Source organism: Nannobrachium achirus (genome assembly GCF_963921795.1).
Source record: "Nannobrachium achirus genome assembly, chromosome: 2".
Classification (NCBI taxonomy): Eukaryota; Metazoa; Chordata; class Actinopteri; order Myctophiformes; family Myctophidae; genus Nannobrachium; species Nannobrachium achirus.
Genome location: NC_137811.1, coordinates 23,672,900 through 23,688,022, shown reverse-complemented (window position 1 = coordinate 23,688,022; position 15,123 = coordinate 23,672,900). Strand labels below are relative to the sequence as shown.

The following is a 15,123-nucleotide window of genomic DNA, read 5'->3' as shown; positions in this document are numbered from 1 at the left end:
GACATATACGTCATTTTCGCTATCATGCAATTCCAGACGGCAGATTCGTCTCACCATGGGAGCCAGACCTGCGGCCGGAAGTTTGGTGGCCTGCATTGGATTCCATGGAAGTCCGTGGAGAAGCTCATGAACAAACCAACAACAAACAATTATTCTGACTGTCTTAGACCTTTGTCAAATAATCACTTCTGGAAAATAAAAGACATCATATAAAACTTTTTTTCTGCTATGTTACTTTTCAATGTGCACACTGTGCAATTTTATAGAGGTATCTAAAGAGTACAATGTACGTTCTGAACGTGCCAAGGATTTAGTGTTGCCATGTGTGCTTATTATAAGCGACTTTGGACTTATTTGTCTGTGAAGTTGCTTGTAAATATTGGTTATTGCAGGTGGCGTCTTGGGAGTGTGTGTGTGTGTGGGGGGGGGGGGGTCGACGACCCCCAGGGGGTCTGCGGAGGTTGACATTGTTGATAGTATTATTGACATTGTTCTCAATAAGGTATGCCTATGTATTCATGTTTAAAAAAAATACATATGAAACACAATGTCATACATGAATATAGCCTACCCGAATGTTCAATCTGCTCCATTGAAGACCTCTGTTCTAAAGTGAACAAGTTGCTTATTTTTTTATTTTTTTATTGATTGAAGAATGTATTAACAGCCTGGAAAACGTACAGTTTTATGACAGTAGGCCTACTTGTAGCCTAATCATTGGTACAAGGTCAGCTAAAAGGAGATCCTAGTAAGCTTTTCGTCTTATTTTAAGCCACTTTATGTATCTCATAACATTGAAAGAGACCGATGGAGCACAGTAGGCTACTTTGCATAGGATATGCAGTAACAAGGGAATGGGATTTTTATTGTTTTAACCAGTGGTTCTAAGTGGTGGTGGTGGTACCAACGTTTTTTACTTGAGTAAAAGTATCATCAATATTATCAACGTTTCGATCAATTGAGTACAAAGGACCCCATGGAAACAAGCCATAGCCTACTTGTACTTTTTTGGAAAAATAATTTTAGCAGAACTTGTACTGTAGCCTACTGTAGCCTACTTCTCTGTACCTGTCTCTGCAAACTGTAAGTAATCAATCAATACAGCAATTTAGAAATAATCTCACAAGTTAAACTCAGGAATTAAAAATGAATGATATTAAAATAAAATATTTAAAAAGTACCAATATAGAAAGTGCTCATTATGCAGAAAGTTATCAAATTCTTAGCAGATCTATTAGCTTGTTGATGGTTATTTTCAATACAGCAGTAAGTGCTCATAAAAGCCTAGTACCTGCCTGGCCCTGGTTGGTTATTTTGGTCTTGTTTTCCTAGGCCTGGTTGCGTATTTCTCAGAACCTGGCAACACTACCAGAAACGATACATGACGGAGGATGACGCTGTTTAGATGCCTCAATAAAATTATACAGTGTGCACATAAAAAAACAATTGATTGGAAAACAACCTGTGATATGCATTCTTTTATATTCCTGGACCGATTAACTGACAAAAGAGACAAACGTTCAGAAATAATTTATTCACAAGCATGGTCCAGCTGGCTGTCATCCTTCTGCCATGGACTCCATTGCAGTTCACACAACTTCCGGTCCCAGTTTTGGCTCCCATGAGCGTCAATGGCGGATGCCCAGCCGTTTTGGTGACTCTACCTTCTTTATAGTTATCTTGAGTCGGGTGAGGAAGTAAAGCAAAGCAAGAAAGCCAGAATGTTGTCAAGTTGTCGAACACAAACCACACAGTCGATTTCACCGTTTAGTTGTCACAATAAGAGTTGAGACCTTAACACAGTGGTAAAAGAAGAAACTCACATACATTGAGCTATATTTTCATCCATGCCTTAACTTCTTTTCCTTCTTTTGATTATTTTGAAAAACATTTTAAAATACTTCAAATAATAATCTTGATTTCATTTATTGTAAAGCTGGATGGATCATGGATCATGGATTATGTTTATGTTTACTTCCCACTGTCCCTGTGTGACCCTGGCTGCCTCTTCATTTAATTTACTTTTGGCTGTATTATTTTCTTGTTTATCTGCTTCTAATTTTCCCTGGTGGGATAATAAGGTAACAACCTTTATCTGTCAATCATGCAGAATAGATACACACAGGGCAGGTAGATCAGGGAGGGTTTTATTTAGAAAACTGACCGGAAACGCTCTCGTGATTTGCAGCAACTTGACGCGTGTGAGACGCTAGCTACTTGTGATTAGCCACGTCATATAACTAAACTTAGACAGCGGATGAACAGACCCTGGTGGTACCAGACCGGTGGAACCGTTTTATTTAGTACTAAAGACAGGAGGAGGAGGGCACCACTGTGTGCCAGGCAGTTTGTTTTATCTTCGGGTTGGACTTAATAGTAATTCTCTGATCTGGTTCGTTGTTGTGATCATCCTATGCCAAGATGTCAGACATCGGGGACTGGTTCAAAAGCATCCCCTTTATCACCCGCTACTGGTTCGCAGGCTCCATAGCCGTCCCTCTGATAGGGAAACTGGGACTGATCAGTCCCATGTACCTCGTACTATGGCCGGAGAAATTCATTCACAACTTTCAGGTACGTATTTGAGTGGTTTGGTTGTGTTTTGACAGTTGAATGACGTCCATCAACTGCTAACGGTTATTATGTAGCCTCCTCGTCCCCAGCATTTCGTTACTCAATTTCAGTTCAAATCAAATGAGCTTTATTGGCGTGAGAAAACGTACGTTTACATTGTGCCAAAGCAAGTGTCGACATGTAATAACAGTTGAACAAGGGGAACAGCATTGTGTCATAATGCTCTCTTATGCGATCAGTTAGCAGGTGGCTAGCGAGGCTCATGTTAGGCCTCCATAGTACAGTAACGGCCAATCGGAGACAGGGAAAACGTGTATGACTTCCGGATGCTGTCAAGCTACTACTATGTTATGAATGTTGATGTTGACTCTCAAGGACCACCAGTGATCATTGAGGGGGTTCCAGGGGGTCCCCAGCTAAATGATGGAGAGTTGGTAACCAAATAAACCTGTATAGATCTATATAGGTATAGATATTTAACTCTTGAGAGTAAGATTATTGTTAAACACCTGCATTAGAAGTCTACACAATTAGAGAATGTAGAAGAATTGTTATGTTGAAGGGTTGGGGTCTGAGAGGCTAAATGTCATCAAATGGTGGCTCAAATGCTGAATAAATAATGGACCCTGAGATGGAAAAAGGTTGAAAACCAATTGGAATAGAAGGACACCTGTTCAGTGTTGTTGAAGCATTAGTCTTTCCTCATGAATTTCTCTCTCTCTCTCACACACACACACACACACACGCACGCACACACGAGGGTTGCCTGTTTAAGGGGTCAATAAATGACATTAAGGAACATGGGTGGGATATATTATGAGTTACGACTACAATGATTCCTCAGAGAAACAGACATAGGATTTGTCATGATAGTTATTGCGAGGAGAGCTTCAACCAAGATTAATCAACATGGGCTTTTAGATAGACCTTTATTTTCCCACGAGGGTAAATCTGTCCCCCAGAGGCGGAACAGAAGTTAAGGTTACAGAGTTACAGGTAAAAGTATGAAAAAGTACTGTTGTGTACAGCGGGGAAAAAAAAGGCAAACAAATTCAAAAGAAGCATAAAAATACAGAGCAACGGTAAACAGTGGTAAAAACCAAAATAAAGTGTCCATAACAGTTAACCATAACACAGATAATAACTAGAACTGCACTCTGTCGAGGTGCCAACTTGCAACTTGAGCACAAGTAGGCCATGCATGGTGCCAAGAGGTGCGCTCACCACTGGCATTACCAGGAATGCTGGTCCCTCATTGGCTGTTAATGATGACGTTGCCTGAAATGCTGGTCCCTGATTGGGCTACGGGCTTAAACACACACGGCTACCTGCCTACCTACATACCTACATACGCAGCTGAACGCAGTGCTTGCACGCTCTGCTGGCGCAAGTAATAATACTAGTTAACAGTGCAGTGCTAATCAAAAAGTGTACATTGATTAGTACAAAAAGTATTAAAAGTGTGTTCACAGCAAAGCAACACAAGACAAGAGCCCCACCCCCACCCAGAAGCTTTAAGCTAAATCGAACATGAACTGAAATTGATACAATTTTCCACCTCTAGCCTAGAGGTGGCAAATTGTAAAGACCTGTAAAAGGCATTCAAATCACAGTAGTACTGCACGTATGCTGTAAGTGTTAACACACACAGTTTGAGTTGAGCTGATGCCTTTCTTTTGCCTAAAATGTATCACTAGCCTATATCCGGAAGAGACTAATGACAATGATTATGCTCCAAGTCTGCCTTAATTCAATTCAATGTTAAGGTCATATTAGGCCCTTTTTCCGTCCTGGATGACTTCCGCTTTTGCGAAATGGGCCTCAGGTGTCAGGTGTAAGAAGCAAGTAAATAGAGAGTCAATGTCGGTAGCAGCCACGAGAGAGAGTGTCTTACCATTTCTAATGCGCTAGACCCCTGGGAGATGGATTGCGGAGGTGGAGCGCAGCACCTACAGTACCATCAGTACCATCACCATTCAGGCGACTCGTGTTCTCCGACTGAGCGGACACTTGATGTCATTGTTTAACCCATCATCACTAATAGAGGTCCTTGCTTCATCCTGCTCTGACCTGTTTCCCCTCTTTTGTTAATGCTGTCTCTTTGACTTTAGTCGACGGTCCAGGCTCACTCTTGGGCAGTTAAAGTTTTATTGTACTAGAATGTCAGGCCTCTATGCAGCCTTCAAAAGTGCTCGGGCGGTAAAGTAGCTGCCCACCACCACAGAGGTTGTGGGTTCGAATCCACAGTGGTGGTGCATCCAGCTTTGTTGAGCGTCTATATATTATGAACACAATTGGCCTAGTGTTTGGGGGAGGGAAGCCGGGCGGGGGGGTCAGCAGGGAGTGTTGGGGGTGCGACGTTACAAAAATAAATAAATTGAGTCCTATATTGAGCAACGGTCACTGAGGCCTTTTGAAATTAACACTGCTGTAACACTTATGTAGTGCCCCCCATAGAAATAGAAAGGTAGACGCCTCCTTCTGCTCTGGTGCATATGCATTGAGGGACCAAGGGAATCCGTGTGCGTCACTTCCACGTGCGTCACACATACGGAAGTTGCTAGGCCAATTAGAGGCAGGTGGGGGTGGGCTGGTCTTTGCATACGCAGCCTGCAAGAACAGCTGAGCCTCGCAACATCGGAACTGGCTGTGCTGAATTGAATTGTAGTCCTTGGATAAGTCCCAGAAAAGACACGCTGTGATTGGCCAGTAGTCACTTGACTGGCAGCAGTCCCTTAGTTTTTTCCAGGAAGTCCGGACTGCAATTGTTGCACGTCGCTCCAATGAACTGCAGAGGCGAATGAGGCATCTAGCTTTTTATATCTGTGGTTTATTTTTTGGTTTGACAATTATTGTCAAGGCAGACCCTGAACAGCATTTGTGTCAAGTAACAAGTTTGGTGCAGATTGGAGCAACAGTGTGCCAGGGGCCCCTGTGGGCCCCTGGTGTGACTACTGTCATGGCAGACCCCTGATAGTGTTTGTGCCAAGTTTGGTGCGTATTGGAGCAATGGTGTCCGGGGGGTGTCCGGGGCCACCAATATGGGTAACAATAATCGTTATTATTGTTTATCGTGATACAAAACACTCACAATAATTGTATCGTGGAGATTTTCATTTATCGTGAAATTATCCTCTGTCATGCACTGGGATCAATTCACCTTTATTTGCCGTGCAGCATATCCAGTACCATTTAAACCCTCTATAATTGGTAAAACAGCTTAGGTGGTTCGGGCATCTAGTACAGATGCCCCCCGAGCGCCTTCCTAGGAAGGTCCTCGATGCATCCCATCCCTCAAGCTGTTCTTTTTGGAACATCACATGTCTTTTCTCTCCGATTTAATCAGTGATGATCTCTTCACTATGTACTTCAACGCAAACATATTCTGTAGCCCTGCAGACTACAGCGAGCAACCTGACCTAGCAGACCTACAGCCAAGAGGGCGATAGCAAGAGGGTGCAAAAGACCTGTACTTCCCGTTTCTGCATGACAGGGGGACACCTTTTTAGGAGGCGGAAGCATGTTTGGAGTCTATTCATTTACAATGGGAGAGCTAACGTGAACACAGAGCAAAATAATAGTTCAGAAGCTATAGTCACTGACCTAAATATTGGACCAGATCATCACAAGCCTCATAATATTAACACAATTGTCATACTAAAGTGGCTTTTTTCAGCGACACAACAACTGAGAAAATCAACTTTATTATTGCTCTTTAGCTGTCCCAGCAACACACTCTCGCGGGATCTATAGCACCAGTAACCAGGACGTGCGCGGGATTTGCAGTCAGAGCCCGCGCCCACTTAGGAGTCAATTTGTAGGATTTGTGTACCATGTCGCACTCTAGTGGATCCAATGAGGATGAGCTATCTTCATTAATTAAATATCTTTGCCTACAGTACCCTTTCTGCTTTACTTATAAAGGCTATAGGGGGAATATACACAACAATAATAATGTCGTGTCTTGTTTGTTTCAGATCTGGAGACCACTGACGTCTACCCTGTATTTCCCAGTAGGCCCCGGGACTGGATTTCTCTACTTGGTCAACCTCTATTTTCTCTATCAGTACTCTTCTAGGCTGGAGACAGGTAAGCTTAATGTTATGTATGCTACAGCAGTGATTCCCAAACAGTGTGCTCTGAGACAAGTCTAGGTGTGCCTCTGCATTTTGTGAAAGTTATACGTTAATTTATATCGTATACATATTTAAAATAATTTGGTTGTTCGTTCATTCCCCCATACTATTTCAGTTTCATTCAAACTCTCACTTGGAATTGCAATTGTATTTTGAGCATTGCTGTTAACTTTTATTATTTATTTTCCCATACAAATTTAAAAAGATCTGGAAAAAGAACGACCTCTTTGTGTTTTGAAATGTGCTATACAAAAAAGAAACAAAAAAGAAAAGACAAGGGCCTTGCCTTTAAAAATAAATAAGGGAAAGGGAAATAAATGATCTTGAGGGTTTTTAATCCTGATTAAAAGATAAAATCAAATATCCTCCCATCACCAGTGCAGCATCACGCCTTTCTGTGTTAACCTATTTTCTAATAAATGCTCCCATGTGTCTTGCAGGAGCGTTTGATGGCCGGCCAGCCGACTATGTCTTCATGCTCCTTTTCAACTGGCTCTGCATTGTTGTATCCTTACATTCTTCACTAATACAACACTGGCCTTCAACTAGGGATGGGACGATATGAACATTTCATATCACGATTATTGTAACCAAAGAAATTGCGATTTCATTTATATTATCGTGATAATCAAATCCATTATCCTGGGGCGGAACATTTGCCAAAAATAGCCGATCTACAAGCTCACAATGTGTCGCGTTGCGAGTGCGACGCGTTGTGAGCTTGTAGCTTGTATTTTTTGGCAAATGAGATTTGGTAGAGAGTGAAAAAAAGATGGTATCAAGTATGTATATTATAAGTACCTTTTACCAATATAGAGGGTTTAAGTGGTACCGGATATGCAGCTCGGCAAATAAAAGGTGAATTGATCCCAGTGCATGACGGAGGACGATATCACGATAAATTAAATCTCCACGATACGGTTATTGTGAGTGTTAACAATAATATCGCTTATCGTCCCATCCCTATTCTAATTCTATTCTGAATTGACTTGAGGTTTTTCCACTGCATTGCTTTGGCATCAAGGTTAAAACTTTGTTAGCTTGTTCTACTATCCCTCCTTTTTGTTCTGCTCTCTCTCTCTCTCTCTCTCTCTCTCTCTCTCTCTCTCTCTCTGTCTCTCTCTGTCTCTTTGTGTCTCTCTCCAGCTCATCTTCTCTTTCCTTGTCCCTCCAGGCTGCAGCAGTGTGCCAGCTCTGGGTGGCATCATGCCAGTGGCCCAGTGGCATTCTACCCCTGCAGAGCAGCCTAAAATAGGTCACATGCAGCACGGGCTCGCCCACACCCCTTTCCCTGTTTGAAGTTGTGTGGAGTACACTGTCAAGAGTTCAGCTCTGATTAACAACCCTTCTCGAAGGACAGATTGATTTGGATCAATGCGTTATTCTTCCAGTGTACTCTCACACTCCCAAGCTGCCGAGTTAATGTGCATATTAAGGAACAGAGATGGTCAAACGCTTTTCTATTTCGTTCTCATGTTACTGCCAGCACAAGCCACGGCATGCTCTGTAATCAAATTGTGCCATAATGTTGTGGTCCTTGACTCTTGAACCTGTAGATAACTGGACTGATGATGGACATGCAGGTGAGAATTTGTAACATATATATGTTACAGTATGTTCAAGAAACCAGTAAAAGTTGTCAAGGAGCACTCGTTTTGACGTTCACCACACACTAATCACCACCAGATGGCGACGTCAGCCACTGGATAAGAGAGTTACGTCACGCTTTGAACTCGCCGCAGACCGGAAGTGTTTACTCTTTATTTACTAGCCTAGCCTAGCCTAGCCTAGCCTAGCCTAGCCTAGCCTAGCCTAGCCATTAGCTCCATTGTAGTCACTTGGACAGGGCGTTTAACGTGCGCTTGCCTTACGGCCTGGGCATAAATATAACGATTGCATTCACCACGGCTTCGTAACTCGCGCGGCGCTCCGCCGGCCGCGCGGCCCTGGCCCGCTCTTCGCGGCCACTCGCGCCTGCGGCGCTCGGGGGCGAAGAGCAGGACCAAGGTCCGCTGGCCTTCGCGCCGCTTGGGGCTTCGTGGACCCAGGGGGGCCTCGTAACTCGTTTGGGCTTCGTGGATACAGGGGGGCTTCGGTAGCCGCTCGCAGTGTCGTGGACAATAGAGCGGCGCACCGCCTGGAGTACGTTGTATTGGCGACCGCTTGCTCCGCCCCGTGCCGCACCACGAGTGCTCCGCGTCTCGAATGTGCTGTTTCTCTAATATACTATGACATATACATTACAGCAGTGTCCATTATGAGCTCACATTTACCCCAAGTCCCACTGCCTTCTTCTTATCATATTGTCTAGGTCAGTGGTTCTCAACCTTTTCAGGCCGCGACCACCAAAATAATCTTATTTTAACTGGGGACCCCCCACCCTACGAGCACTAAGAGTTAAGGCATTGCATTTTGTATAACACGGTTCTATTGTGAAAATAGCAGATCTACATGCTCACAACGCCACGCGTTGTGAGGCGTTGTGAGCATGTAGATCGGCTATTTTCCCAATTTTCTGCCTCTAATATTTGACAATTTGGCAGATATTTAATTTGACATTTTAGAGGTATTAAAAAGTCCTTAAATTGTCACTTTAGAAATGTGCAGATACCCTCTATACACTCAAACGTTAGGTTGGTTTGTTTACTGTTGAGAGAGAAAACAATGTTGCACATTAAGCTAATCATCTGGGGACCCCCCAAAATAATTTGGGGACCCCAGTGGGGGTCCCGACCCACAGGTTGAGAACCACTGGTCTAGGTATTTAATCATTATTTATTAACATTTATGTCATTGTTGTTTCCAGTTGCTGATGATCCCATTGATCATGTCAGTACTCTACGTATGGGCTCAACTCAACAGAGACACCATCGTCTCCTTCTGGTTCGGAACACGATTCAAGGTACCCAAGCTTTTCATCCTCAACCACATTATAATGTGTTTTGTGAGCTCGTAGATCCCCCAAAATGACTTTTTTTCTATTGACTATTCACGCCATGGAGACTTGTGTTAAATACTATTTTTTGTTTTTTGTCGCATTCCTAAGACAAAAATTTGATTAGAGTAAATTTACCCCCATTGATTCCGGATGGGGACCCGAATCCATTTGGATCCCCATCCGGAATCAATGGGGGGAAATTTATTGTAATCACATTTTTTGTCTTAGAAATGTGACAAAAAACTAAAAATATTATTGAACTCAAGTCTCCATGGTGTGAATCATAATAGTAAGGTTAATATTAATTATTGATAACCTCCCACCTCTCACTCAGGCATGTTATTTACCTTGGGTTATCCTGGGCTTCAACTACATCATCGGAGGCTCGTAAGTAACTACTCCTGCACGCACGCACGCACGCACGCACACACGCACACACACACACACACACACACACACACACACACACACACACACACACACACACACACACAGACACACACACACACACACACACACACACACACACACACACACACACACACACACACACAGGCTTACATTTGCATCTGATCAACTTAAGTACTGTCTGTTTTCAAATGTTGAGAACAAAGTTCAGCATTGAAAGACTGGATTATATACTGTTTTCACTCCATTGCACAGTGCCAGCTGCAGAGCATGTTGACAACAACATTCCCAAGTCTGCTGCAACAGTTTTCCGTGGTCACAGTTGTATTTTGCTTTGAGCTTGAAATAATGAAATGAATAATTGAATGCATTAAAGCTACAATTCAGAACGTTCATGTCCTACTCTCTTGCACAATGGCCAAAATCTCTACTGTTGAGCTGTTAGTTAAAGTAAGGCTTTATTCACACACAAGTTGTGCATTGGGGCTTTAATGATGAATTCAAATGCTTTGTTTTGTGTATTTTGGTGTTCAGGGTGTTGAATGAATGAATGAAAACATTAATGCAGGGGTCTTCAATGTTTTCAGCTCAAGGACCCCTTAGTTGAGAGAGAGATGAAGCAGGGACCCCCACAACCTGTTCATAGATTCCATATAGTTTCATTTTTTGACAGCACGATCATTTGTGTTTTCAGAATCAGATATTTAACCACTTGAACCATCAATACTTAATGAACTTGACCTTTCACTCTGTACTTAGTCTGCCCTTTTTCCCCTCTACATCAAACCAATTTGCCGAAAATAGCCGATATACAAGCTCACAACGCCTCGCAGCGCAAGGCGCTGTGAGCTTGTAGATCTTAAAAACGTTCTATCACTCAGGTTTGTAGGACCCCGTGTAGTAACTCTGTGGACCCCCTAGGGGTCTCGAACCCCCTGTTGAAGACATTCAAGGAGTAAAACATTGTGTTGTCTTCTGTGTGTTCTCCAGTGTGGTGAATGAGCTGATAGGGAACCTGGTGGGTCATATGTACTTCTTCCTGATGTTCAAATACCCCATGGACCTGGGAGGACGCTCCTTCCTCTCCACGCCAGAGTTCCTGTAAGTATGTTGCACCTGCACCTGCAGTAAACAAATCACTCAAATGCGATAGCTTCCCTTTCATTAGCTTATAATGCTAAAACAAATGCTTGAGAGAACCGTGTTAATGCGTGCACACGCTTACACAGAGCCCATGCAGATTCCCGGTGGGCATACACTTGCAAGTGAAAGGACTGCCAAGCGGGGTCGACGCACAGCGATTCTGTCCTATTGGATGGCGCCTGGTCAAGGTTCACCATGCGTGTGTGTGTGTGTGTGTGTGTAGGAGCCCAAAGGGCCCGGATTACACATCTGCATCAGACACGTTGGCTTCCCCGTTCACTTCCAGGGGGAGACCCAAGACAATAACAATTTTGCCACGTTTAAGCAACAATGTGGGGTGCCCGCTGACCTAGTGGTCCAGGCGCATACCACATGGGTTAATTCAGCCTCACAGCGCGTTGCAGGTTCGACCTTTGCTGCGTGTCACTCCCCATCTCTCTCTCTCTCCCGTGTTTCCTGTCCTATCTTCACTGTAATACTATCAATAAAGGCAGAAAAGTCACACAAAAAAAGAAGAAATACAATCTTGGAGGATACAAAGAGAGACAAATGTGTGTGAACACCTTTTTAGGTAAACGTTTTTGGAGTGGAGTATTCATATGAGAATGACTCACCTGTTGTCCTCTTTGCCTCCTCCAGGTACCGGCTGTTGCCCAATAGGAGAGGAGGGGTGTCAGGCTTTGGAGCTCCTCCCAGCAGGAGACCGGCGCCAGAGGAGCAAGCAGGAGGTGGAGGAGGAGGAGGCGGTGTAGGAGGAGGCCGTCATAACTGGGGCGCTGGCTTCCGTCTGGGGGACGACTGAGATGACAAAGAGAGGAATCCCTGCTCCTTACTCCCTCTTATTGAGTGTGCAATGAATGTTCCATCATTAAAATCCTTGCTTCTTCACATTCTCCCTTGGAAGGATGACATCTTTGCCATTACAAAAGGATGAGGGCAAGTTATTTATCCATCTTAGTTTTATTTCAGAAATGGTTCCATCAGGGATCATGTATTAGCAGTTAAACTGCACAAAACAAGAAGCAGGAAAACAAAATGACCACCTCCCGCCCTCACCCTGGTAATGCCATCTATGTGTGCTCTTCAAGGCAATAAGGGAAAGAGATGTCGAAGCAAGCATTTTAAGCGAGAACAAGCGCACATCAGGACTAAGACTCTGCCTGCAGGTTCCACTCACGAAGCAGAGCTGGCTTCCTACCACAACTACTACTGTGGATGAAGAGATAATAACAACAACAATAAATGGATTTCATGACAAATCCCATGGTCCCTCTTTCACCTGTTCTTTTCCCTTCCTTCTCGTCCTTTCTTCGACCCCCATTTGGACTAGAGAAGTTGTAGCTGCAGACCAGCATGTTTTTGTTTGTTCCTGTGCCCTTTCTTTTCTCTGGTCCCCATCTCTTGGTCTCTCTCCCCCCCTCTGTCTGTGATGCCATATTAGATTACATTGTAATTACCAACTTGTTGGGAGTGCACAGCCAGCCAACCTTCTGCTGAACACATTTGAGACCATTTGGAGATCTTGGCTACGACTGTCTAAAATGGTGAGAAAACAACAAACGAGTTGTATTTTTATTTATCATTTTTAGAGTCATGGAAATGTTATCTGTGCCATGGGGAATTAAAAAAAAGTTTGTTGTTCCATTGTAAATACAGCAATTGATTCATGATAAAAGTTGGGATTCTGTAAATGTCTCCCTTTTACGGTAATTAAACCCACGTAAAGATAAAACGTAACATATTTGCCATGGAAGACTCACTATGTGGCGAAAGATTATCTATTAATCACAAATTCGAAGAGCTGCAGGCCCAACAAGAAGTGAATGTGCATTGTATTTGAATGCAAGGATTTGAATGAAATCCATGATTTAGTTGGCCCATTATTTTCCTTAACGTTGTGCAAAGTCTCAAGGTATACGTAAGCTTACCCTGCTGCACACCACTGTGCCTCTGCACCCTGGTAGAGAGTGAGATTCACTGTGACTAATGTATAAGAACCTTTTTCTACACGGAACCAACCACCACTCTCCTGGGTTCATTATACGTTTGTTGGGTTTTTTGCGATTCTATTTGTGTTGGGATGATTTCACTGCGCTTGATGTTTCTCACTGCCATGGTTAAAAATCAGTCTTGGTTTATCTTGACCCATTTAGGCCTATGATTATTGAATGCTTTAACCAGTGAAAAATAGCAGATATACAAGCTCACAGCGCGGCACCGAGTGACGCGCTGCGAGCTTGTAGATCTATTTTTGGAAAAAGCCGTGAAAATGTGTGCAAATCTTTGAATATATGTATTTTCAAAGCAAACGTCTGTAACTCCAATTTTGCTTCTGGGTGGTCCCTGGAACTAGATATTTTGAGATGGGGGTCCGTGGCCAAATAAATATCAGTTTGGAGGTCCTTCAAATGAAAAGTTTTGAGAACCAATGACACAGTAGTCTCTCAAGAACAGGCTAACTGAGCTCCAGTTAAGTGAAAAGGACCTTTTTTTTGACGATGGCTGGCCAGATTGCTGACATAGAAACATAGGGTTTTTCAAAAAGTCTTCAAAACGATTCAAAAGACACTTATAGAATCGGGTCAAAATTCTAATGTTCACGATTTTTCAAAAATAGCAGATCTACAAGCTCCGCGCTGTGAGCTTGTATATCTGCTATTTTTCAATAGTTAAAGCATAAAATAATGATACACAAAATGTATACCCGTTCTAAAAGGGTTAAAAGATGCAAATACGAAATACCAGTTCTAACAAAAACAAGTCCAGTTGACGTTGTGTTTTGTGATGTTGGTATAATTACCTGCTACAGTTTGAGTTCAGTTTTGTCATTGTCAGCAATGGCATTTTTTTTTTTAAAGACATGAATATCACAAGATATGACAATGCATACTCTTACACGTTGTGCACTTGGGGAGAAATCATTTTGAAAGTGGTTTAAGATATTTGTGCTACTTCAGGTGCACTTGGTTCAACTTTTTGTTAATGGTTTTGTTATTCTCTGAAAAAATTATGAATGAAGCGTTGTTTGGGGGGGAAAACATTTTTTGACCACTCTTCACCCACGTGGATTAAACGTTTGTGACCTGACGCACCACTCCCACGTGGTTTGTCTCTAGAACTTAATATACTCAATACGGCATCGCTCACTGAAAAACATGACATGTTATCTTTGGACAGCGACCGTTGTATGATTTGGTATAGAAGATTAGCCATGACAGGTTGTCTCTGTCTCTCAAGAGTCGTCTGCTTTGCTTTGGCATGGACCACCTGTCTGACCTTTCATGTTTTGTACAATGGCATTTTGTACTAAGTAAAACAGAAGTAAAACTAAAACTGCCTCCATACACTTCTTTGCAAAGCCCCACTGCCTCACTCATGACATACAGGGGTCATTGCCACAGACACTACAAAATAGGGCATTCACGAATAGTGATTTTTAGTATTCGAATTATTCGACCTCAAAGTATTCGAATAGTAAAATTTTCGACAGGACTGTCCAAACTGTCAAATATTAAGTAAGCAAGAGGCGAACATTGTGAAAATAGCAGATCTACATGCTCACAGGCGTTGTGAGCATGTAGATCTGCTATTTTCACTATTTATCTGTGGAACCGAGTCACATTACCTACAATTCCAAGTGCTTGTCAGGGTGGGGACCTCAGTTCAAGTATGTTCATTTTGGGGGTCACGGCCTAAAAAGGTTTGAGAACCCCTGGTATAGAGCATTAACAAATTCATCCACCAGGGCCATTGACAACTCATTCTTATGACTTCCTATCTAGCCAAGCTTTATAAACCATGAAGAAAAAAACATAGTGACTTAGATATTCGAATATTCAGTGAATGCCTTACTACAAAATGACCGGACAATGGTGTGTAAAACAGAACATCAATAATTGGCCACAGACAAGGCCAAGTCTTTGC

The 15,123-nt window shown here is 42.8% G+C and overlaps 1 protein-coding gene across 1 annotated transcript; it reads left to right on the top strand.

Moving 5' to 3' along the window:
* The first annotated feature begins 2,210 nt into the window (after nucleotides 1–2,210).
* derl1 (derlin 1) lies at nucleotides 2,211–14,297 on the top strand. The gene is made up of 8 exons (XM_080753043.1): nucleotides 2,211–2,574; nucleotides 6,552–6,663; nucleotides 7,151–7,215; nucleotides 8,267–8,293; nucleotides 9,517–9,612; nucleotides 9,983–10,035; nucleotides 11,047–11,157; nucleotides 11,839–14,297. The coding sequence occupies exons 1-8, from the start codon at nucleotides 2,422–2,424 to the stop codon at nucleotides 11,999–12,001; spliced, it is 780 nt and encodes a 259-aa protein (XP_080609169.1). The 5' UTR covers nucleotides 2,211–2,421; the 3' UTR covers nucleotides 12,002–14,297.
* The last annotated feature ends 826 nt before the right edge of the window (nucleotides 14,298–15,123 follow it).

What these genes read in the sequence shown, in the direction of transcription:
- derl1 (XM_080753043.1), top strand. Translation starts at nt 2,422, where the DNA reads ATGTCAGACATCGGGGACTGGTTCAAAAGCATCCCCTTTATCACCCGC. An exon ending in AATTCATTCACAACTTTCAG is followed by an intron (nt 2,575 to 6,551) that starts GTACGTATTTGA and finishes TGTTTGTTTCAG; the next exon opens with ATCTGGAGACCACTGACGTC. An exon ending in GGTTCGGAACACGATTCAAG is followed by an intron (nt 9,613 to 9,982) that starts GTACCCAAGCTT and finishes CCTCTCACTCAG; the next exon opens with GCATGTTATTTACCTTGGGT.